This window comes from Fusarium pseudograminearum, chromosome 1 (genome assembly GCF_000303195.2).
Source record: "Fusarium pseudograminearum CS3096 chromosome 1, whole genome shotgun sequence".
In the NCBI taxonomy this organism is placed as follows: domain Eukaryota; kingdom Fungi; phylum Ascomycota; class Sordariomycetes; order Hypocreales; family Nectriaceae; genus Fusarium; species Fusarium pseudograminearum.
In genome coordinates, this window is record NC_031951.1 from 10,530,086 (window position 1) to 10,553,652 (window position 23,567).

At 48.7% G+C, this 23,567-nt stretch overlaps 5 protein-coding genes across 5 annotated transcripts, besides 1 other annotated feature; 2 read left to right on the plus strand and 3 right to left on the minus strand.

Moving 5' to 3' along the window:
- Positions 1-2,844: 2,844 nt before the first annotated feature.
- FPSE_03591 (uncharacterized protein) lies at positions 2,845-3,102 on the minus strand (the record flags this gene model as incomplete). Its single annotated transcript, XM_009256710.1, has 1 exon — positions 2,845-3,102. The coding sequence occupies one exon, from the start codon at positions 3,100-3,102 to the stop codon at positions 2,845-2,847; it is 258 nt and encodes an 85-aa protein (XP_009254985.1).
- A 427-nt stretch (positions 3,103-3,529) lies between these two features.
- Positions 3,530-3,684: a repeat region.
- Positions 3,685-7,979: 4,295 nt separating this feature from the next.
- FPSE_03590 (uncharacterized protein) lies at positions 7,980-9,156 on the plus strand (the record flags this gene model as incomplete). Its single annotated transcript, XM_009256709.1, has 3 exons — positions 7,980-8,240; positions 8,294-8,745; positions 8,799-9,156. The coding sequence occupies 3 exons, from the start codon at positions 7,980-7,982 to the stop codon at positions 9,154-9,156; spliced, it is 1,071 nt and encodes a 356-aa protein (XP_009254984.1).
- A 683-nt stretch (positions 9,157-9,839) lies between these two features.
- Positions 9,840-10,508, minus strand: FPSE_03589 (uncharacterized protein; the record flags this gene model as incomplete). The annotated part of the gene is made up of 2 exons (XM_009256708.1): positions 9,840-10,331; positions 10,383-10,508. The coding sequence occupies 2 exons, from the start codon at positions 10,506-10,508 to the stop codon at positions 9,840-9,842; spliced, it is 618 nt and encodes a 205-aa protein (XP_009254983.1).
- Positions 10,509-14,506: 3,998 nt separating this feature from the next.
- FPSE_03588 (uncharacterized protein) lies at positions 14,507-15,526 on the plus strand (the record flags this gene model as incomplete). The annotated part of the gene is made up of 2 exons (XM_009256707.1): positions 14,507-14,552; positions 14,604-15,526. The coding sequence occupies 2 exons, from the start codon at positions 14,507-14,509 to the stop codon at positions 15,524-15,526; spliced, it is 969 nt and encodes a 322-aa protein (XP_009254982.1).
- Positions 15,527-16,002: 476 nt separating this feature from the next.
- FPSE_03587 (uncharacterized protein) lies at positions 16,003-22,760 on the minus strand (the record flags this gene model as incomplete). The annotated part of the gene is made up of 3 exons (XM_009256706.1): positions 16,003-16,020; positions 16,071-22,523; positions 22,587-22,760. The coding sequence occupies 3 exons, from the start codon at positions 22,758-22,760 to the stop codon at positions 16,003-16,005; spliced, it is 6,645 nt and encodes a 2,214-aa protein (XP_009254981.1).
- Between the last annotated feature and the right edge of the window lie 807 nt (positions 22,761-23,567).

A 23,567-nucleotide genomic window follows, 5' to 3' on the forward strand; every position in this document is an offset into this window, starting at 1 on the left:
GACGCGAAAGAGCCTGTTGAATAAATAGATCAATAATATTGAACACAAGGCATTCAGCTTCTTTGTTTATCCTATCAGCCTCGTCATTATAGACAACGTGACTCCTTGCCCAAGTGATAAATAATTTAGGTATTTTATGATGCCTTAGACTTGATCTTAGGTTATTTATTTTGTTCTTTCCTAACCCTAAAGCTCGACTACATTCAGGAGACAAACATCGCGCAGTTCTGTTGTGTTACTTCATCGGCACCCACCCCCATTCTCAATGATGAGACTCGCACGCCTAGTGGCACTTCTCTGCCTGCTCATCGATATCCAGTCGTAATATCTCGCCGCAAAAACGCCTACGTCGAGTCTGTCGTCGTTTTGACCCCATGACTCAGTGAGGAATACGCAATGACTATCAAAGGAGGCCCAAGGGCTTTGCTATTCACATGGGAAGTATTCGAGGCGGACAAGGCGAGACTCTTGTAACTTGCCTTCTTATATCGTTAGAGTTAGCTATCGTACAGCGGACCCCTGGTTCACCCGTTGCTAGGACTTGCAAGGTTTTGGAGGTCAGAAGTTTCTCACCAGAACCCTGCCCCAAGGCCTTCTATAGAGTCGAGATTGAAGAACGTGTTCCTCAACAATAATGTAAATGAAATTACCAAGCATTGGCCGTTGAATGTATCCGTCCACCTATGGAAGTCCCAATTCTTCTCTTCCAAGAATGGCGGTATCTTCATGGATATGATCATGCAAGATATACATCCATAAGCCGTCCGTGGAACCCTCCCGTTTGCATACCCAGATACCGACCGACTTCTTTGAATGCAGACGTCAAGTGGATGGTCCGAGAAATGCAAGACTATGTTTCGCAATCTCAAGGTGTATGCAGAACACCAAGATGGCTGTCGAGCCTTCCAGTCTATACGCATAGGTAACAGCTGACTTTCTTTGAACACAAATATTGTATCGATATTCCGAAAGAGAATGCTGTGACGACTAAATCGAAGATCGCCTACATCTACCCTTGTTGGGGCCAAGCCGACGGATTTGTTTTCCTGGAGGTTTCGACGAAGTTGTAATTGTCCATGATCATTGATCATGGCGTTGCCGACATACTTTCGAGGGCGAAAGTCAACATGTATGTACCATACAATTCAATCCTACCAAGCTTGCTAGACTCTTGGCCTTCCTGCCTTCATTCTACCATCGCGTCCCAAACCCGAAAAGCTTGCTGCATGAGCTTGAAGCCAGCCAGTACGAAGTCCCAGCCTGCATTGTTGGAACCGACAGGCTTGTTGAAATGAGTTGCAGGATACACCTCGCATGATGTCGTGAGTAACGCTTGGCTTTCCGCCGGATACGTGCGACGAGAAGACTTGGGAGTCTGATACACACCCGCATGTAGGTAGGTATGTTCGTATAGATTCAACGTGCCTAGGGAATCAGAGAAGTTAGCACCAAGGTCTTATGATACCAAAAATGAATTTCCTAAACGTTTAGTCCAACATATCAAAAATGACCTACCTCTCTCACTTCTTATGCTCTCAACAGCTTGTTTTCTGACGCTCCGAGGCATGCTGTGACCTAGGCGGGTTCGGTCGGATACCGATGCCATGGGCGTAGCATGAGATATGCAATGGGCTAAAATGTGTTTCGAGTGGCTGATGAACACACGCGAGCTTATGATCATGAGCTTCCGTGAATTCGTGGGACCGTTGCCGTAGTGAAAGGCACCAGTACTTCTGTGAGAGATGTCTTCCCGAACTGATGGCTACCATAAACGTTAACCTCTAAGCTTAAAGATGGAAAAATGAATGACCTCAGAGTATAGTCTAAGAAGAATAACTGACTTGCTGGTTTCGTCTCTTATTCCTTTAGCGGCCAGCTCTGATATGGCATTTCTAACGCCAGGAAGCTCCTTCAGCGGGTTGACGTGTAATGTAAGTCTTGGGTCGAGGTCTGCGAGATATTGGAGTGCTTTCGCTGAGCTCCAAGACTGGTCAGACAATGCAGCGACTAAATCGTAGAAAATTCGTCACCATCTTGTCTACATACCTAGTTAGGTACCCATTGTGGTACTGCACAGAAGGTGGTTTGTGTTTGTGCAAAATTGGATGCAAAGAATAAAAGCCTGACACAATACAGGATGCATGCGGGGTTGCATCTTAGGTGTTTTGTGAGCGCTCCTTTTTTGTAGGCCAGTGTTACCTGCTCGACATGCTCACCCGATCCTCAAACCTGAGGATCGAACGTTGCAGCTTGAGTTCATCCAGTTGGAATTACCGTCAATATCTTAGATTTAATATAGGTTTGCTTAGTACATCATGTGTCAGAAAAGAACTTGCTAGTGAATATCTGTCGATTGTCTCTTTGAAAGCCTGTCAGATGAAGCATGAAGAGTGCAGAATTTGCAATAGGAGCCACTAGAACATATGCTGTGCAGGCGCAGATATCGCAAAGAAACTCTCGGGTCTAAGATACAAGCGGCGTTCACATTGAGGATAGCTTCATCCATGGTCAGTTACAGCTTGGTTGCAACCGTTTCAATAAGTCAATAGGAAGACAAGCCAGTCGGCTTGGCCCTAAGAAGGATGGATGTAGGCGATGTTGGCTTTACTGTTGTTACTGATTATAGCGATGGTCATTCACAAATGTTTATGAATTCAGAGCATGGGTCAATGCTGAAATTGATCCTGCTAACTGTTCATATGAAAACAACCTCCGCCGCCACTCCCGCCAAACCGGTCGCCCCTTCATGTCCTTCATGTCCTTCATGCTCTTGATTCATATCAATCACAGACGTCACCGTTCACTCTCATCAAACGTCAGGGATGTTGATCATGGATGGTTGGCTCAGAGGAACTTGATGGCAGACAGCTGCGCTTGGAAAAGTGCGTCAGACACTTCCTTCTTGAGCCCGATCTTGACCAAGCCTTCATCTCCGACACGAGTGATGTATGTGACCAACGGTTCATCCTTCTCCATGCTGGCATATGGAAGAGAGGCCTTGAGTCCGTCCTTGGATCCGTCCGCGGTCTCGATCTTGGTATCCGGATGAGTAATTCTGATCACTCGATACCCACGTAGAAGGTTGTAGTCAAGGGGATCCATACTCCAACCATGGAAAGAACGCCCAGGATTGTTTACGGTAGACCCTTCATCGCCGACGGGTGTCGAATCAGTCTGCGTGTCTACAAACTGGTTGAAAAGCTAATCCTTCAAACAGAACAGCTAGAACAAGCGGACCTGGTAGATGACGTCAGATTCATCGTTGCGACGGAACTCTGCAAACTCGGCCTCTGTCCATGGACGACAGAACAGCTTTGCGCAGCTCTGGTTGAAGTATTCGAGAGGCTAGCGTTGCTTGTTGGACTGAAGCTCTGGGAGAGAGTGCCAATGTCTGATAAAGAGAGTGAGGCTCCGGGAAAGAGTGAAGCTTTGTCATAAATTAAAGCTCTGGGAGACAAGGTGAAGCTGCAATAGAGTGTGTGAAGCTCTGGGAGAGAGAGTAAAGCTATGAGAGACAGGATGAGGTTCTGAGAGAGAGGGCGAGACTCTGAAGAGAGGGCAAGACTCAAGAAGAGAGAGATGATCTGGGAGAGAGAGTGAGACTCTGGTAGAGAGAGTGAGACTCTGGGGGAGAGAGTGAGACTCTGGGAGAGAGAGTGAGACTATGGGAGAGAGAGTGAGAGATGCTCTGGAAAGAGATACTCTGAGAGAGATTGTTGCCGAGAATGAAAATGTGAAGTGTTTTGTACTGAGATCCTACTACTAATCCAGCCTCAATGTGTGGGTAAGGCCAAACCCGGTCGCGTTTTATACAGCTGCGGCTAGGCTGATGAGAGAGTGTGTGAACGAGATAGTTTGTTGACGAGAAGGAGAAGGTGAAGTGGTTTGTACTGCTAATTCAGCCTCAATGTGTAGGTAAGGCCAAACCTGGTCGCGTTTTGTACAGCTGCGACTAGGCTGTTGAGAGAGAGGGTGTGTTGCGAGGGAAGCTGTGATGCGATGATGGAGGTGAAGCGTTCCGTACTGAGATCCTACTACTAAACCAGCCTAAGGTGAGGCTAAAACTGGTCGCGTTTTGTACAGCTGCGGCTAGGCTGATGGAAGAGTATCTTGTTGAAAGATAGTGTTGTCGAGAGGGAAAATGCGAAGCGACCTCTTCGCACCCGCAGCGCTCTGAGACAGTCAGACAACATGATTGATGAGCAGCAGAGGATATCATGAAATACATACCATGTTGAATGAGGCTACGCGTGGTCGAGGAGATTGCCAGAAGTCTTGTGAGGGAAGATGCGATGTGATGTGATGTGAAGAAACTAGGAGGGGAAGGAGGAGGGGAAGAGAAGAGGTTTTGCGAAGCGGGCAGGCAGCAGCGAGAGAATCATGGTCGCCACATCAACAGCGCACAATAAGGTAAACAAAAAACAATAGCTCAAACATTGCTCACTTACAGGCAGCTGACGGCTGTTGACAGCTGTTGACGGTCCATTGTCAGTTCCACCCGACTACCTTCTTACCCCAAGGTAAGGTCGCAGATAGCTCGGCTACGCCAGGCAGTGCACAAGAGATGAAACAATATTGCATAGCTCAGGATATGATTTACGAAGTATTAAATAAAACTTAGGATGCCCTGTCTAAAATAATGCCTTGACATTTTGGTTGCTCTGATGCCGCCGCCAGCTGTCTACCCCTTGAGGCTTTGATCAGGGGCACCATCAATATGTATACCTATGCCAGCTCCAGTGGCAGGGAGTGTCTGGTCTGGCTATTCACAGACAGGAAATAATTATTATCCAACATTTGTCGTGCTTCAAGCCTTTATGCACTTTACATGGACCAGTTACAAACCGCATATAGATGCTGTAGAATCCAAATCAGGGGCACTTGAAAATCATTAATATTTACATGCCTCATGTGACAGCTTACCTCCAATCACTACTTCATTATCACCCTGTATGCTTGCTACAAGCACTAAGCGTCATTATAGTAAAGTGTTTCTCGCCTATGAGTATTGTAGACATTTGCCGGTATCCAATACGGAACCAACACTCATTGAAATCAAAGCGACCAGCGATGCTTTTCAGGCCTGATTTAACTTGGGTACCAAAAACATCATATATCAAACTTCTTCAAGCAATATCAATGCAGTGCTGGGCACTCTGATCATCTTGGATGACATCAGTCATAGATCATATGCTTCTCCGTTGTCGATATCACCACTATGGCTCTCGTTCGTATAGAATGTATTGAACGTTTCTTCGTCGAGTGCAGGTTGATATGACACTAGCCCTCGGTATGATGGGCTTTGTTTTGTACATATATGAATGGCGCCGTGGGTGGTTCTTCATGCTGCAACTAGTAAATTTATGGAGAGACTTGTCGCATGCGTTGTAGCAGAGCCCTCCCAGGGCCTCGATAAGACTGTCGTTGATATCTTTCATTGTGACTTGGTCGCATTCAAAATCATACTCAGATGATAAAGACATATGGCGTCGAGCAGGCGCTGTGAGTCGCTGTCTTTAGAAAATCGATAGTTTCGGAAGGTTTGACATGGGCGTTAATGGAGCGTCCCAACATAAACAGGATATACAGGATCTTCGTCTTGGAGTTTGTGAGACCGCTGCCGAGGATTGTGAACAACACTAATGTAGGACGGCACCCTTGGATCAAATCAAAGGCATCTACATGCCTCAACGCTTTCGGGAGAAGAACATGCCGGTCCTCCTGCCGAGCCCTGAAACTAGTCAGACAAGATAGCGAAAACCACCGTGGAAAACTTACCATCTTGGCTATCATCATAGGCAAGTAATATGAGTTGTTAAATCCCGCTGTTCTACAACAAAGAGTGGAACGCTGGGAGAAGTTCTGCTTCGAACTGATCTCACACATCGGGGCGGTACTGCAAGTTACCAGAACGGAATTTGGTCGATACTTGATGCTTCTAGTGGGCAGTAGAAAAGTCGGCCGCCTAAATCTGAGAACACAAAAGTCAATGCTATTAGTCTAAGAAGCATGGTCTAGGTATCATAAGCTGACCTATTAATTTCGTCTCTTATGATTCTAGCAGCCATTTTTTCTGTTGCCCTGAGGCGCTTGTACCATCGGACGTCGACCCATGTGCTTCCAAGTCATATCTTGGCTCGTAGTCGCTTCGAAAAGCTTGATTCCCGCGATCGTGGGCACTCGCTTCTTGACTCTGCCTTGGCTTAGCTGTGAGTGTCAGACGCAGCAGACGTATTTCGGCATGTAGTTCAGGCCGCGGGTTAGGCCTTATGGGTCACAATGAATCACTGAGCAACGAAAACAACTTCATTAAAGTGACGTGTTACAATAACAATGTGATTTTGTTGTCTTTCTTGGTGCGAGAGGCTTCCCAAAAGAAGACCTCCAAAGGTTTTTGACTTGTGCAGATAGGAGAGGAGGCGGATCATGCTATTAAAAATCCAGAGCATCTGGACGACAACTTGAAAATCCATTAATGGAAGGCAAAAAAAGAGATGACTGGAAGGCATTGGCCTTGCAAGGGAGAAGTGTCAACGAGCCTCACCCTGATGGCCGCTTGCTGTTGTAAAAACAACAAAGGTCACTCCCCGCTTGGTTACACATAACCAAAATGGCATTCGCAGATACAAGCTCCAGACTCATGCACTAACTTTCTCGAGCACCATTAGCCGCAAAGGTCATTCCGCACCTGACAGTGTCATGAAGAACATGTCCTCAGAACGTTCGTCATGCAGTTGAATCTTGTTCCACGGTGACATGGTCTGGACATCGTAGAATGCATGAAAGCATTAAGCAATATCGGTTCTTAACCACGAGAACTCACGCCTCATACACACAACCACGAGCAGTCTGTCTAGCTATCTGTATCTATACCCAAAAACAAGAAGGTTGAAGTTTTTCAGTCGACATAGTTTGGTGGTCCACAACGTCAGATTTTCTGACTCAGTGCTTGACTCTAATATTGGTCATCATCATAAAAACTTCAACCCATCTCGTCCCGGGTTCAGGTCTGTCCCGTGAGAACTTCCAGCGAAGTTTAGAGTGTAAAAAAATGGAACAAGACCGTCACCCAAGGGTCAACGGGATACCGGCCCCTCGCATCAAGAATGAGCCCCATTGAGTAACCAAGCTTTCGCTAGGCAATCGCATACCTGTCAATCTCGACAACAAATCCTAAGCGACCCGATGCCACACGCACGAGCACCGAGCGTCTACCCACCATCCACCCGCCAGACAACCCGTCCGTCCAGAACTCACCGCACCTCGACAGCGGACTCATATCTTCATCCAAGAGGACCGAGGGCGGCAAAGACCGTTGAGACAAAGGCCGTTGGCAAGCAGATGTAGCGGAGGGCAGGGCCAGCGCAGGGCGAGGGCCTGGGCGCAAAGGTCAACCGCAGTGCTTCTATGGCGGCGCGTTTCCGCAAACTTCGTCGAAACGAAGACGTCCGGGGACTTTCTCCCAAAGCCATGAAAAAATGATCGAGACGCTGCGATAAATCACAGTGTCTCTGTTTGTGAGCTTCGAATAGCGATCTATTGAGCGAGGGGCGCGGATGAGAAGGAAAGAGAAAAGGAAAAAGAAGAAATCAAACTCGATTCGAATTTTTATGTCAAAGATGGGGCTGTGGTGTGGCGCTAGTGATCCAAGCTTCGAGGTGTGGCTGTAGCTGCCTTTTTTTTGCTCAGTCGCGGTTCAGCCAATGCGAACCTCGCGTTGAGAAGGCTGGGTCGCTGCCTTCGTGCCTGTTTATTCGTCTTCAATACAAAGCTCGCGGCGCATCCAGCTTCGACCGTGAAGACAAACTCTCATCTAATCGGCGAATCTGTGTTTCTGTCCGATCAATTCGAAAAGCCTTTAATTCGAGCCATCGACTTTTTCGTTTCTGCAACTGTCACTGTCGTAGCGAAATCACAAAACAGAGCGACCGACTGGTTTTCAACCTTTCATCTTTTTCTCACGCAATCTATCTATAATCATGTCGACTCTCTTTGGTAGCGCCTCGAGCGCCGCGGCGACAAGCATCGGCGACCTCAAGCAGGATGTTGCGCTCTCCGACCCTCCCACCGACACCATCTCCGGCCTCTCTTTCTCTCCTGCGCCAAACGGTCCCGACTTTTTGGCCATCTCAAGTTGGGACAATAAAGTTCGCATCTACGAAATTGCCGCCAACGGCCAAAGCCAGGGCCGACACGCATATGAGCACAGTCAGCCCGTGTTGAGCTGCGACTTCTCCAAGGTACGAAAGTAAGCTGCCGACGCGACAGGGGGATCACTAACCCGGACTCGTAGGATGGAACAAAGATCGTCTCTGCAGGCGCCGACAAGAGCGTCAAGGTCTGCGATCTCGCCTCCCAGCAGGATATTGTTGTCGGCACACACGACCAGCCTGTACGAACAGCCCGATTCTTCGACAGCGGCAACGGCCCCATGGTCGTCTCGGGATCATGGGACAAGACGGTGAAATACTGGGATCTCCGACAGCAAGGGCCCGCCGCCACAGTAGCTTGTCAAGAACGAGTCTATACTATGGACGTTCGCGACAATCTGTGTGTAGTCGGTACAGCCGATCGTTACATCAACGTCATCGACCTCAAGAACCCTACCAAATTCTACAAGACTCTGCAGAGCCCTCTGAAGTGGCAGACTCGGGTTGTTAGCTGCTTTACCGACTCTGCTGGATTCGCCATCGGCAGTATCGAGGGACGTTGCGCTATCCAATACGTCGAGGCCAAGGACTCAAGGTAAGCAAGCTCCAGAAAGCTACGAATTGAGGACCTGAACTAACATGCCGGAGCGCCAACTTCTCTTTCAAATGCCACCGTGACCCTCCAGCCAACGGTGTCACCAATGTCCACGCCGTCAACGACATTTCATTCCACCCCGTCCACGGCACATTCAGCACTGCCGGCTCCGATGGAACATTCCACTTCTGGGACAAGGATGCCAAGCATCGTCTCAAGGGTTACCCCAACGTCGGAGGCAGCATCACCTCCACTACCTTTAACAAGAACGGTTCCATCTTTGCGTACGCTGTTGGCTACGACTGGGCCAAGGGTTACCAGCACAACACTCAAAGCTATCCCATCAAGGTCATGCTGCATCCCGTTACTAACGATGAATGCAAGCCCAGGCCATCTGCGAAGAAGCGATAAACGTATAGGGCTTGGCAGTGATGGGATTCTGTTTGAGAAGGGGTTTAGGGTGATTAATACTTGGCTGCGTTTTGCAATTATGTGCTTGTGGCATTGATAAAGACTCGGAAGATTGATAGGATTCAAAAAGAGAGGAAGGGTCTGAACCAAGGAGTGAATATAGGAAGTAGTGTTTTACGAGAGATGATACCATAGACACAACAAAACATCTACCTATCCACACATCCACCAATCTTGTAGTTTACGTCTTTGGCTGATCTCGATTTTTGTAGCGAATTGTAATTTAGATAGGTCTATGCAAAATTTGAATGAGTGTCAGATAAATAATGAATGTCGAGTGTGACCTCGCTCTGAAAGTTAATGTCTTCCTTCAAACCAGTGGGTGATAGTCTATAACCATAGAAAACATCAGGCATGTCTATAATTCAGAAAACACCATTGCAAGAACAAAGGACTTGTATTTATTCGAGTCTGCCACTTGGGCTTTCATATGATCTTGTGTATCGTAGTATAAAAATGAATGGCCTCGAGCCACGCCAGCCACTTACAAAAGGGCCATTAGTTGATGCGATCGCACCCCGTTCCGCGAAAACAAATTACAACGCTTAATAGATTTGCAGCTCTCTTTGTGGAGACTGCAGTAAACTCCTGCTCTTTCTTTCCATGCTTTTATCCCAGAACTCTTAGTTTCTTTTAAGCTGAGGTGCAACGCTAAGAAGATCTTCCTTCATACTGCGATACATGTCGATCATAAATGTGCTTCGCTCAGGGTTGTATTGCTCACCGGCGGCAGCAGTAGAGATCTTGGGCTGGTCGTGAACAAATTTCACGTCAATGCTGTCCATGTTGGTGGCATCCATGTGGGCTAAAGGAGCGCCGGGTACGACAATGTCAGGATTTATGGCGAAGATGATGGGTCGGTGGCCAGTGGACAAGTCGGTGGCATCAGACATGGAGTTGTGGTAAGAGCCGTAGTTGTCAGGAAGAAGTGGCATACGAGGAAGAGGCTCGTTGTGGCTGGGAGTAGCGTAAATCTTGGGCAGCACCATGGTGTCAACGTGGTTGACGGGCGCACGAGAAGATGCCGAAGAGCTGAAGGACTGCATCAGAGGCCGTGTGCGACCAGCAATGGATGGCTGAGGAGTGGGACGGTGGGTAGTCTTGAGACCACGGGACTGCTTCAATCGTTAGTACTAGTTGAATTGATTAAAGAGTATGAGACTCACCTCAGACTGATCTGAAGAGGAACCAAGGAGCTCAGCATACTTGGGCATGAGAGCGACACCGGCATGGCGATGCGACTCGGCCAGAGTGCGAGTGACCTTGGAAACGGAAGCGGTGATTCTAGGCATTGTGATAGATGGGGGGCAATTGTGGTTTGATGAGGTGGTAGAAAGTTGGCGGTGTCCAGCTACTTATACACTTTGTGTAGTAAAGAGCAGATCGAGTTGGGGGTAGCGGTGACGAGTTCACAGATCAGGCGATGTGATGAGAGGGGCCGATAGGACGTTATGGAGTGTAGACGCAGATGCAAGTGGGATTGGAGAGCTCGATGGAGGGATGGGAGGAGGGTTTATGTATTATACTATGAGTGAGGTGAGACCCAGGTCGAGACAGATAAACTACTACCTAGAGGAGGGGGAAGGCGCAAGCTTCGATAGCTGTCTAGGGGTGTACCTACTTTCTTGGTGAGGTGAGGTGAGGCAGGCGCGGATAGGCGTCCGGGAGCCCGTGTGATCTGGGGAGCTACCTAGGGACGGGGTTGAGGAAAGAATTACTCATAGCCTCCACCGACCAAGTACAGTGTAGACTACAGGTACAGCTTCAAGCTCCCGCCCTGTTAGCTCACCTTAATTTAGCTACATCATCGTTGATCCCGCATGTGGAGAGGTACTGGACTCGTACAACACGACTGATACACACCCTCCCAAGGAAGCTGCCGTTGTTTCCAATCAAAGACAAGGAAGGGCGGTGTCAATCAACAAACTTCCGCCATCCGATTATCTAATCCACCAAACCCTCACTCCGACGTGAAACATCCTCATGCCAGACGAGGACGACAGTTATAGTTTCTGTCGCTTTCTGTTGCAAACAAACAATGAAAAAAGCAACATGGCAGTTGCAGTCCCTGACTCGGCGGCGAGATACCGAATGCCGCCCGGCGCGTGTACAAGGTACTTCTCCAGCTACTCTGTGCAAAAGCAGCAAAGTCGGTATGTTGGGGGTCCAATAAACAGGCCTGCCAGGTGCCCCAGTTACAGTGCCTACTGCACTCTACACTGCCGTGCAGCTCTCAAGGTATCGCTCCGGCGCTCTCATCAAATTCCTCTTGTCTCGCTCGCTTCTCCAGCTTTTTTAATGAGAAGCCAGGTTCCACCCCCAAGCTGGAAAAGGGGCCAATTATGGGGCCTTACAAGTCACTAAGTTCATCTCTGAGTTGCTCTTGAACTATTGATCTCGAACCACAGGTTACTTGAGCCGTCAATGTCCGAAAGAAAACATGAGTAAAGTGGACGATGCAGACGGGATGTGCCAATGCTAAACCAGCTACGTGCTCAAGCTGGCTTATGTTACAACACCCAGAGATAACGGTATCATATCAGAAAAACAGTGGCGTCGAGTGTTGCAACATGCTGCCGGTTGAATTGATATGGTACCATCCTTCAAACAGCCTTCTCAATCAGATACGTCGGGGAGTGGAACTCGTTGAGCTCCCTCACAGCTACTGCAGCTGGTGAGACAAGGGTCTGGACAGTGGTGCACTCAAGTCAGATCAGTGCCGCTTTACCACTTGCTTGCCACCAAGAAACCAGTGCGGCCTGCTCCTGCTGACGAGTCTCGGCAGGGGAATCTACGAATCTAGCACACGTGGAGCGTGCCTGTCGCTCACTCGAAGATCATTATCAGTTTTGTCCAATTGTTGACTGAGCATTAATAGGGCGGTCAGCCAGATTATTCTCTGTTAATGCCACCCTCTACGCGTCAGTTACCATGCTCCAATGTCTGGAGTCCATCCTATCATTACAGAGACCATTATCATACATCAACTTCCAACAAAATCAGTCAACGCCTTTCTTCACTTTGCAAGCCTGTAGCTTTAAAGCGGCGTGATAGCCAGTATGGGTGACAGCACGACAGTGAGCAAGCCCAAAGACGGGAAGAGGCCCGTGTCACTCCAGGGCTGGTAACCAAAATCGAACGTCTCCTGGTCCACTTCTAGAAACCCGTCAACTTGGTTATCCCCTTTGGACCGGGGAGATGGTGCAGACTCCGTTCATACGCTCATTTATCATGGTTTTGCATCGTGATTGGCTTCTTTCTGGCAATTGCTTGATTCCGTTCTTGCGGACACTGCTTCTGAATGCCTCGGCTCAGAAGATCAACGGGAAACCTCCGAGATCAAAGGCTCGATATTCAAGACTTTTCTTAGGAAAGATCTGGAAGCGATCGTATCGAGACTCAGGAAGCAAACACAGGCAATCTGGGTCCTGGGTCCTGGGCTGACCTGTGCATATCCTAGGCTGTGCGAATATTAAGATTCGCGCGCGTGTGAAATTGTTGAGCTCCCCTTGCTAGGCCCCCAGGACCGATAACTTAGATTCCAGAAGGAAATCTTGAGTCAAAATTGAAGCGAGGCAAGACAAGGCCAGCCAGACAGGCTCAGGGGGCTGGCTGACTTGGTATGGAGGGGCAGCAATTGCTATTGTTGGAATTACGGCGGCGCCGGTCAACAAAATTTGTTGAACGGGACCTGCCTTGAAAGCTCCCTCACCTTGGCCTCACCGTAAGAGCTAGGGTGTTTAGTTCGACATGGCTGTGACACCGCCATGAGCTTGACCGAAATCAGAGGCGATCGGATACCCTCCCGCTTCAAGATACACGATTACGAATTCGTTCAGGAGCTGATAATGGCGACATGACGAAACTCAACACAAATAAGCATTGCCACCTTGGGTAGAGACATAGCCAGCCAATCAAGCAGCAGCAGAGTGTTTATTGTGATACACATACTTTATCTTGAAACTTTCGATATCAGTTGGCTAATACGGACAAGATACAGTATCCGTATTCTTAATTTTGAAGTCATCAACAAACAATTTCACCGAAACTCTGACGCATCCAAATTCGACTCTATCTAGTGGGTAGCAGAAAAGTTGGCCTCCTAAGCCTTAGGGTATAAAAATAAGTAGTCTAAGAAGCTTAGTCAAAGAGTCATAAGATGTCCTAATAATTTTGTCTCTTATGCTCCCAGCGGTCAATTTTTCTGATACCCTGAGGTCTATCAGAGTTGCAGGTATGGTTGGCTTTCGGGGCATGTCTGTTTTTTGTTTTTTTCCGGATGACCATTCATTGGCGACTGTGATCTGAGCAGCTTGCAGCTTGGTCCGATGACAGCTGGAGGATGCATATCATACCTGCCGGTCATATGGTAATTCCTGATTTCGGCATATAAATATTGGGGCCAAAGCCTCGGCTTCCGGCCGAAGTTCTTGGAGTTGAAGTCCGGATGAATAAAACGACGGACGACATGTCCGAACCGGAGGATTGAACATTTTTCATGTTTAAACTCATGTGACATGAAGTTTTGCATGATAGATTAAAGACACAACCGAGGTTCAAGCAAGACATAATGACTTGCATTGAACCTACAAGGTTTTGGTTCTTGTTAGTTCGCAAATCTCCATCTCGAGTTTATTTTTGACGTCTCTTCATGGATTGTCCAACAACGTCTAATAACAAATCCCTTTACCCTGGAGTAGCTGGGGTAGGTTGTCTCACACTCCGAGCACAGACTGCGTAGTTGACGGGAATGATACACAAAAGCATTGCATTCATTTGCATTTGCGAATGCTACCCTACTCTGGAATCCTGTATCACATACTCCAGCAAATAAACGGTACAGGCCACATTTCCTTCTCTCTACTCCTCGAACAGACAGGCAAGTTCCATGTTCCGGACAACACTTGCAGGATCTGTGAGTATACATATTCTTCTCCAATCGAAACTACAGGCAAGATCGCCATAGCGTCATTTGGGACCCTGAAATGACCCGCAATCGTCAGGAACCACACCCAATTCTGTACATCGAAGACTCATGATATGCGCTTTTATGAGGATGGGAGTTTCACAAATATGGCTTCCGAGTGGAAGCAGAATCTATCAAGATATCGTTTAAGAGCATATATATGAAAGCCATCGCGTATTGCTCGTGCTACTTGAGATTTCGTCTCTGTTCATCGACTTTCTCTCGATTACCCCTCCCCCACTAAAATTCATATCTCACCATCTCTTCGACTACCTGCCTAAGTACTCAACTGCAACTCTTTGTGTATATCATCTATTTACAAACATGACGGACTCCGAACCCCGGAAACGAGCGGTCGACTCTCCCAAAGGTAATACCATATCATCTTTATATCATCTCATCTCTAACAAACGTCTCTTAGTCTGGACGACTCTGATTACAAATCTGAGTTATTTGCCTGGCCTTCTCACTCTAGACCACTCACTTCGTGTGGCAAAATCTCAATACCCTCTTGTTGCTCTTTACACGGATACGTTTCCTCCTGAAGGCCATGCTGCCTTGCGAGCTCGCGGTATTCCCACCCAGCACATCCCCTACCTACTCCCGACAAAGGGCAAGGACTACTCCAACGACCCACGCTTTTACGACTGCTGGAGTAAGCTTACGCCGTTCTCCCTGACCGAGTATGACTGCGTTGTTCAGCTCGACTCGGATATGCTTGTTCTGCGCAACATGGACGAGCTGATGGACCTCGAGCTGGACGCCCCTTCAATTGCTGAAACGGGGGACAAGACCATCAGCAAGCGTGTCTTTGCAGCAGGGCATGCATGTGTCTGCAACCCCCTCAAGAAGCCTCATTACCCCAAGGACTGGGTTAAGGAGAATTGTGCCTTCACATCACAACACTCAACACCGGATGTCGCCCAGACCGAAGCTGCAGACCCATCAGTCGGACCACTGGGCTTCATGAACGGTGGCCTGCAAGTCGTTAATCCATCTCAGGGGCTATATGCGCAAATAGTAGCACACATGGAGGCCGACGCAGTCAACATGGATTTCGCAGATCAGTCGCTTCTCTCAGATCTGTACCGCGAGCGCTGGGTACCGCTGCCGTATATCTACAATGCGCTCAAGACGATGCGATGGGAAGGTGTACATGATGCTATCTGGAGAGATGAGAGCGTCAAGAACATCCACTACATTTTGAGCCCCAAGCCATGGGATGAGATTAATGACAAGGGCGAGTGGACGGGCAAGGATGAGAGTCACAAGTGGTGGGTTGATGTGAACCGCGCGAGAAAAGAGGCGGAAAAGGAGAAGGGTATTCCTGATGATGGTTTCTAAGATAGAATTTGATACTGGTGACAAGTTCGAGCAATTGAACAGTACATCAATTAATCTACAATTCAACTTAAGCGTCACGTCTTCCATTCTGTGACAGGTATCTATATGAACAAGAACAATTATCATGTAACCCAAATCCGAGCATTCAGCGCAAACCACACCATAGGAAAATCCAACTCCAAACAATGAGAGAAAACTGCCAAACACATTCCTGCCTTTCCCAGATCTATCTTGTGCATTCTGCATGCATGTTCCGTTTTTTCTTGGTCTATCATAGATGACATGGATAGAAACATGTTCTACCGCGAAAACAATGTACCTGCTCCAAGCACCGCTAAATATTCATAAAATAACATTGGGATAAAGGACAAATGAACATGTAAGGACAGAGACGCCGGATATCTCAACATCAATACGCCGTAAAATGTTTTTCGTAATCTTGCCGTCCCATCCAGTCGTATTCACTGATACTACACTTAGTACCGTTTGTATTTCTAAATAGCTGTAAGCAAGAGTTGTCCCAATATAGCAAGAAAAAACTTACCTCCTCAATTCGACGCCTGTTGTTTGGATCAATCGAATTCGTCGCGCCCATCAGTGTTTGTCCGATTGCTCTCGTAACACCGACAGCTGGTCGGAAGATGATAGTTGGGGCGCGTTTCAAAACAGCTCTCGCGGCGCCAGACGCTGTAGAGCTTTCCATAACCTCGCCAGGAACAGCAATGATGGCATCACGGACGAGATTCACGTCTCTGGCGAGAGAGCGGTATCCACCCCTGATACCCGAGATCACTCCAGTAGGTTGATCGGCGTAGAGAGATATCTGCCTCTGTTCGTCAGGATCTACATCGTCCTCATCCCAGCCTTCGTATACTTGCTGAGGGCCGGAAAGCATGCCTTCTGCACCCTGCAGCGCGTATTGTGTACCAACAGCAAGTTTGGCACCCAACTTCACCAGCTCGGTACCTGTAGTGCGAGCAAAGGCAGTGGCGCCCTTGGAAATGCTGCGAATGACACGTCCATCTTTCTTGTACTCGCGAATAGGTACCTCAACGAGATCTCTGAAGCCACTGCCCACGTTGACAAGTGAACGCACAGGTGCGAGGCCAGCTAGAATGCCAGGAAGTTGATTTGCCTTCACATCGGGCGTCCAAATATCGTTAAGAGTCTTGCCGAGCTTCTCGAACCCAGAGATGCCGTAGATGATCACATGGCGAAGGACCATTCTCGCCTCCTCGAGGACGATAAAGTTCATAAACTCGGTGGTATGTCCGGACCGCAGTCCAGCATAGTCAACTCGTTTCGGTTTGAAATCAAGCTTGACCGATACATTGTTGATTTCAGCTCTCTGAAGGAATGGAACATCGCTCTTAGACGTGTGAACAGGTACCTGGTCGTCCTTGAACTCGAAGAATCGTGTAATAAAGTCGAGGGCATCCTGATCAACGTGGAGTCTCAAAGGTAGGATTGTTGCTCGCAGCACGATTTCAGACGCCTCGAGGGATGGTTGGGGCTTGACATTGAGCATTTCAAGGTGTACCATGCTTGTGCCCATCTCTCGCTCGCCCATATCTTGGTCATATGTTGCGAATTTCTTCCATGTTGAGGTCGGGACGTGATCAAAAACATCAAGAGTCTTGATGCGAACATCGATACTGTTGAGTGTTTCACCCGAGTTGGGTGGGAAAACGAATAGGTCCGCGTCGACACCCTGCAGCTCAAAGGTAATCTTGTGGTGCTTGCTACGCTTGAGCTTAAGTCGCTTTGATCGAGGACGAGCGCGTGCTGTTCTGTTGGTGGCTGAAGTAAAGGCCGTGGTAGCAACAGACTCGGTTTCAGTTGCTCCATCATTGAACCCCTCATTGATGGCGCGAGACAGCTCTTGAGGGTCCCGGTTAGCTGGGATGCCTATGTAAATCGAGTTAAAGAGGAAGTCTCCGATAGCCTCTTCATCTTCTAGCTCCTCCTCGTAAACGTGGACCTGGCCGGCTCGGGCTTGTCGTTCATACGCCTTGGCTTCAACATCTTGAACTGCCTTTGTTATGACATCTCGGGTGTGAACCCAGTCGTAGCCATCGAAGAGGTTCCATATGACATGTACGTCCCGAACCTTGACTTTCAAGATGCTTCGTTTGACTAAATCGCTTGGTGCTAGATCGTAGCTGTTCTTCTTTGAGTTCCAAACCTTGGCTTTGCTATCCTTTGACGCCCCTTGGCCATAGTAATCGTCATGGATAACCAAATCGTCAGAGTCTATGCTCTGTTGGCTAGTCGGTTCGAAACCTGTCAGTAAAACACCCTCGTTGGTATCTTGCATCATAGGACCAGAACGTTGGGATCCACGAGAAATTATGGAGCTGCTTGTTGCGTCGAAGAGCTCCTCGGCGACAGGTTCATCGTAGTACCGAGACTGTACCTGCAATGGGCTGTCTGTGTTGTAGTCGGCTTCTGAGCCACTGCCAGCCATCTCTTGGGCACCAGCAAAATCTTGATCAAAATCGTACTCGCCTTCGGGTCTACCAAAGGCCTCAGCAGAAATTGAAGCAAGAAGATCCTGCATTGGAACCACGTCTGTCAGGTACTTGTTCTCCTTACTAGGTGGAGTTGGAGGCTTGAGAGCATTCGCCAATGAAATCAGAGTCTGCATTGAATCTGCACATGTTTCCAAAACAAGCAGGTCATCTTTGAGCTCGACCACAAGTTGCTTCTCACCATCTTCGAGTTCCTTGACATCGACGGTAACCTTGGCAGAGGAAATGTAGCAAATATCAACATATCCTCTGGCACACATGTCTGATACCTGTCGAGATGTCGAAGATGAGGCTCGGGAACGCTGAGTAGCTGGTAGCTCGTTCATTTTAACTTCAGCAACGTCGTTGATGAGGAGAATGGATGACTTGTTGATGGTAAAGACAGCATTTGTCTCGATATCCTGGGGCAGCAGAGCCACAAGATGGGCGTCTGTAAGTGCAATCACCATCTTTGAGGGCTGTCCCAGCGGGTTGAGTCCTAAAAGGCAGTCTCGGAACCCAATGTCCAGAGTCATAGGTTTCCCGCTCTTGGCTTTCCCTCCAGGAGATCCAGGAGCGCCGGTCAACACGTGGTGCGCTTGATCGCCAAGGTTTGCCACCGAAGCAGCAAGACTGGCTTCAAAGTCTTGAGGTGTCGCATCTTCTCCAAGCTCAAGGAGGTCCATGATGGTGGGTACGCGGTACTCGATGCACAGATCTTGCATCTTCAATTTGATGACTGGCTCGATCTCATCGCCGATCATCCGTGCCATCAGTACAGGGCTACGCAGCGAAATGTCCCTGTCACCATATGGAGACGTGCTGACCAGTTCTTCCGACCTGTTTCTCTGTACCGAAATGTCGTGTAAAGCAATAGCAACAAGTGAGGGGATAGAAATATGGCCGACATGGAGATCTTGTATGTCAGTGCCCAGATGGCCTAGCTTGCCGCCAAAGTCCAGGCTCAAACCGACCTTTCTAATTTTACCCAAGGTCAACAAACCGGGACGGTCATCTTCGGGCAGATATTTGGCAACGGTAGAAAGCTTTGCAACTTCTTCGCCAAGGTTAGGCAGAACGGAAAGGAGCGGCATGTTTTGCACGCGAACACTGACTGTGTCCACTGTGACCCTCAAAACCGAACCCTTTCGTCGTTGGCGTAGCAGGGTGTCTACCATAATCTCATCGTTCTCGCCATCGAATTGATGCTTTGAAGGCATGATCAACTCGAGGAGCTTTTCGAGATCGGTATCTTTGGGAGTTGTCAAGAACTCCACCCGAACACCACCAATTTCGGTATTGATAGGAGGTTCAGCTGCCGAGTTCTTTAAATATGGCCCTGATACTCGCATCATGCTACAGGCCATGCCAATGACTTCGTCTCGACTTATGAGCTTGATAGCGCTTGTTTCGGCAATCATGCTGCAGTCTTTGCCAATAAGTTCCACCCATGAGCCTCCAATACGCAGGTTGATCTTATTTTCTGATGCGGCGGATTTGTCATCTGGGTCAACTGGAGTGTCGAATCGAACCCCTCGGGGTTTTTGTACAACAGCGGCCGGTTTGGGCGTTGGGGCAGGACTTGAGGCGATCGATGCACTCATGTTAAGGAAGCTGCTTAGACCGCCGAACCAACTAAACGTCTCGTCGAGCCGTCGTAGATCAAGCTGGAAAACAAGAGGCAATGTCTGGACCTCTGTTTTGGTGTTACCACCTGATTGGAGAATCTTGATACCAATGTCGGTGCCATCGGAAAGGAAGGTGTCCCTGACAGATGTGCTCATAGGCTTGCCACTATCAAATGAGATGATATCGCCATTCGCATAACCGAATCGGAACTTTTGCAAATCTATCCTGGTCAGAACAGCTGGCTGTGTCGTCAACCTGCCCTTCGTAACAGGAGTCGTTGATATCTCCGTCTGGGTGATGCAGATGGCCAAGTTTTGGAAGGTTGCGTTGAGGAGAACTTCCTGGTCAAAGATGAACGCGGAAGGATCCAAGTATCGCTCAGGAGTGTCCGAGATTCCGCCCAAGCGATTGACAAAGTCGAGCTTAATTTCTTCAAATGTTACCTTGACGTTGGGCGTTTCCTTTGAGGGTGCTTCCTTTGAAGCTGTGTCCTGCTTGCTCCCCTCTGCTGGAGATGGTTTCTTATCTTTCACGGCCTCAAGTAACTTCCCAACAACCATGGCGAGCAAAAAGCCAAGAGAGGCGTCAAAACGAAGGTTTATGGGTGATAGATCTACCTCGAGAGAATTGTCGACACTCGAAGTGCCTTGACTGCTGCGCTGTTGTGCATGGGCAGCTCCATGTACGGAAAAAGCACCTGGCGCCTGAGGATATGCTGATTGACCAAGAGACTGTGATAGCTGGGCCACAGACTCGGAAGATGCGAGCTGAACCTGTATGTGCTGGTGTTGCGACGGGATATATATTGAGATTGTCTTCAAATTCAGGATCTCCTTCACCAGGCGAGTCGGACCCTTTGGAGTAGCAACGTCTTCTTGCTGTTTAGTGGACGAACGTGGACTCTCTGAATCGATATCAGTGAGACAGGCCCTAGAAAAAGCAGGCTCAGAAGATTCACTGTCAGAAGCATCTGCCGGATCAGACAAAATTTTGCTTCGATATGCTGATCGTCTCAAGGTCGTTGATGCCACAGGTTCTTCCTCTGGGTCGTCATAATCGTCATCCCATGCACCTGGAATGAAACCCTCGGGTTTTCGGTGTTCTCTCACAGGAGACGGCGCATCTTCTGTGACGGGGCTTGGCACTCTGGGGCTCGGTGCTTTGGGACTTGATGTTTCGGGGACTGGTGCTTCGGCGATTGAGGGTTCCGGTTCGGGAGTCTGAGGCCGGGCCAGTTCGTGGATGCTGGTATCCAAAACTGGCGAGTCTGGTTTTTCTGGCTCAATCGTCTGTTCCACCTCTGGAGCTGGCTCGTCTTGGGGCTTCAGTGATGTTAAATTGTCATTAGAAACGACTGGTGATAGGACAACTGGCGACGGGATGACTGGTGATATGATAGCCGCTGGTTGCGCGTTGGTTTGCGAGAATGCGCTCATGTACATACTCTCAGCGTCTTCATGAGTGTACATGTGGGACTGTGCCAATTCCTCGGTTGAAGCCACTCCAAAACTCTCACTCGAAAAGGTGCGGCGAAGCTGCTCATTTTGTATGCTCGAGCTGGAAACTTTCATATTGAATTGCGCTGCCGGAGTTTCAAGATTGGGAGCAGATCGAGCCTCTCGCTCTGGAGTCGACCACATTGACCTCTCGTTTTCTAAAACAGTAGATTGAGAACTCTGTTCTCCAGGAAGTAAGATAGAGTGGAATAATGTTTCGTCATTAGTTGCGTTGTGGAAATCGTGATACATCGAAGCCCGGGGAGTCGCTGGGCTGTCTTCGGCGTCGTCATCCTGAGGGTTTGAAAACTCGTATGGAATTCCAAGTGCATCCTCACTGTCGCCCAAGGGATAATCCTGCTCTGCGAGCTCTTGATCCATAAAGTAGTCATCCTGAAGGCTTTCATGTGAGTCAGCTAGGGGATCCTTGCGCTGAAGACTTTGTCGCAAGGAACTCTCAAGTCGTTGGTCGATACTATGTTGTGAGGAGAGGATAGGATCGTTCTCAGGAAGACTGTTATGTGACGCCGATTCTGGCTCATTAGATCGGATGCTCGCTTGGGATGATGCCACAGATTCATCCTGGAGACTGGCAAGTGAGAGTTCCGTTGCCTGACGTGACGGTGGATTTCGTGTCATGGCTGGAGAGGAAGCAAGAGATGGTGATGCGATCGAAGGAGACTTTGCTAGGGCCGAGAAGACGTTTGCTTCAGAAATGAGGTACGCTCTTACGTTTGATAAAGAGACATGTCGTTTGCCCTCCTTGTGAACAATGGTCGGGAATCCAGCGTCGTCATAAGACCGAGTAGTAACGCCTTCGACATCGATGCCCTCGAGCGCAACCTGGAATGACACCATCTCATTGGTAGTAGAACTTGGCTCAACAAGTACCTCGACGTCGAGTTGAAAGTTGACACCCTTTATCCTAACCTGCATTCGATCAACAATACCCTGGAGGAAGTCGGCCAAGAACGCTGGCAGGGAGAGCGCTTGACCTGTCCCATATGCCAAGTCATCTTCGCTTCCATCGTCACTCATGGACACTGAAGCACCCAGGTCCTGACTTTCGGCTGCTAGCGCATCTTCGAGTTTCCGGCGCTCTGACTTTGGTTGTGTTTCGAGAAATGACTGTGCGAGATCGACGGTATTCGGGACAGCGACGGCTTCGTCCGGTGTTCTAGTCCCTGGAGAACGGTTCGGCTTGGACTCGTTACCTATGACTTGCAAGGCGATATCGACGCCATCGACCTCGACTATTATAGGACTCGTGTAAAAGTCCATAGGTATTGTGACTCGTAGCAACAGGACCTTTGCCTTCTTTAACTTGAACGTGTCGGGGAGCTGGAGCAGCTTGTTGAGTTTCTACGATAAGCCATCAGCCATCATGGTCTCCCCAGCTTATAATACGTCGCTATCAGAACCTACCTTTAGTTTAATCCCGACATCCCGAAATTCAAAGACGGTATTCCTTCCTATTGCCAGATCTAGGTTGTCCATCTCGAGAGCGTCGGCGTCGAGCAGTTCCAGTCGGGATAGAGCATACCGGAGCAGCCTCTTGGGCATGGAGGAGCTCCGGAACGACTGAAAGAAGGTTGCCATGATGTCGTCGTTGGGTGCGAGCGAATCGAGTTATCGAGTGGCGATGACTACCCGCGCAGCCCGGAAAGGGGGAGAATGGAAGAAGTCAAGTATAAAAGAACGGTCGGCTATTATGCGAGTCGTTGATGAGTATCGTCACTGTCTAGGCAGTGGTCCGCGTTTGCGTCTATGTATCGGTCGGTAGCTTGAGAACCCCGGCCAGTTGCGGGGCCGAAGGGCATGTTTAGAAGAAACAGAGGGTCATGGGAGTTTACGGTTTAGTAGAAAAGAAGGGCTCAGGGCAATTTCTTAGAGTTGAGGTCTAATTTGCGAATGCGCGGCTGCAAAGTTCAAGGTTGTTTGATGCAAAAATGAAAAGATAACTAAAGTTAGAATCGATGTTCGAGGCATCCTTCCCACAGAGTCGGGTAACCGTCACAGACAGTGTCACACAGCAGTCGACATGGGCATGGATGATGGCTGAGGCGGCAACGCGCGGGCAGGTGGGGGGCGATTACTGCCGAATTTAGGCAAGTTATAGGTGATAAAGAGCCTAGAGGGTCTGGAAAGTGCCCCCCGCTGGACCCTGGCTGCCTGGCTAGGGGGTAATTGAAGACCTAAAGCTTGAAATACAGAAAATAAGCAGCCAAAGAGGGGGATTGATAAAGCATAAAGTGACCAACTTCTTTTGTCTTTCATACAAATAGAGTCACCAACCTTCTGCATGCCTGACAGGCGGGTTACTAAAAAATAGGGACTTGAAGCCACGCAGACGAAATCATTAGTCCACTCTTAGGCCATACATACACTAAGAGTGATCTAATATTT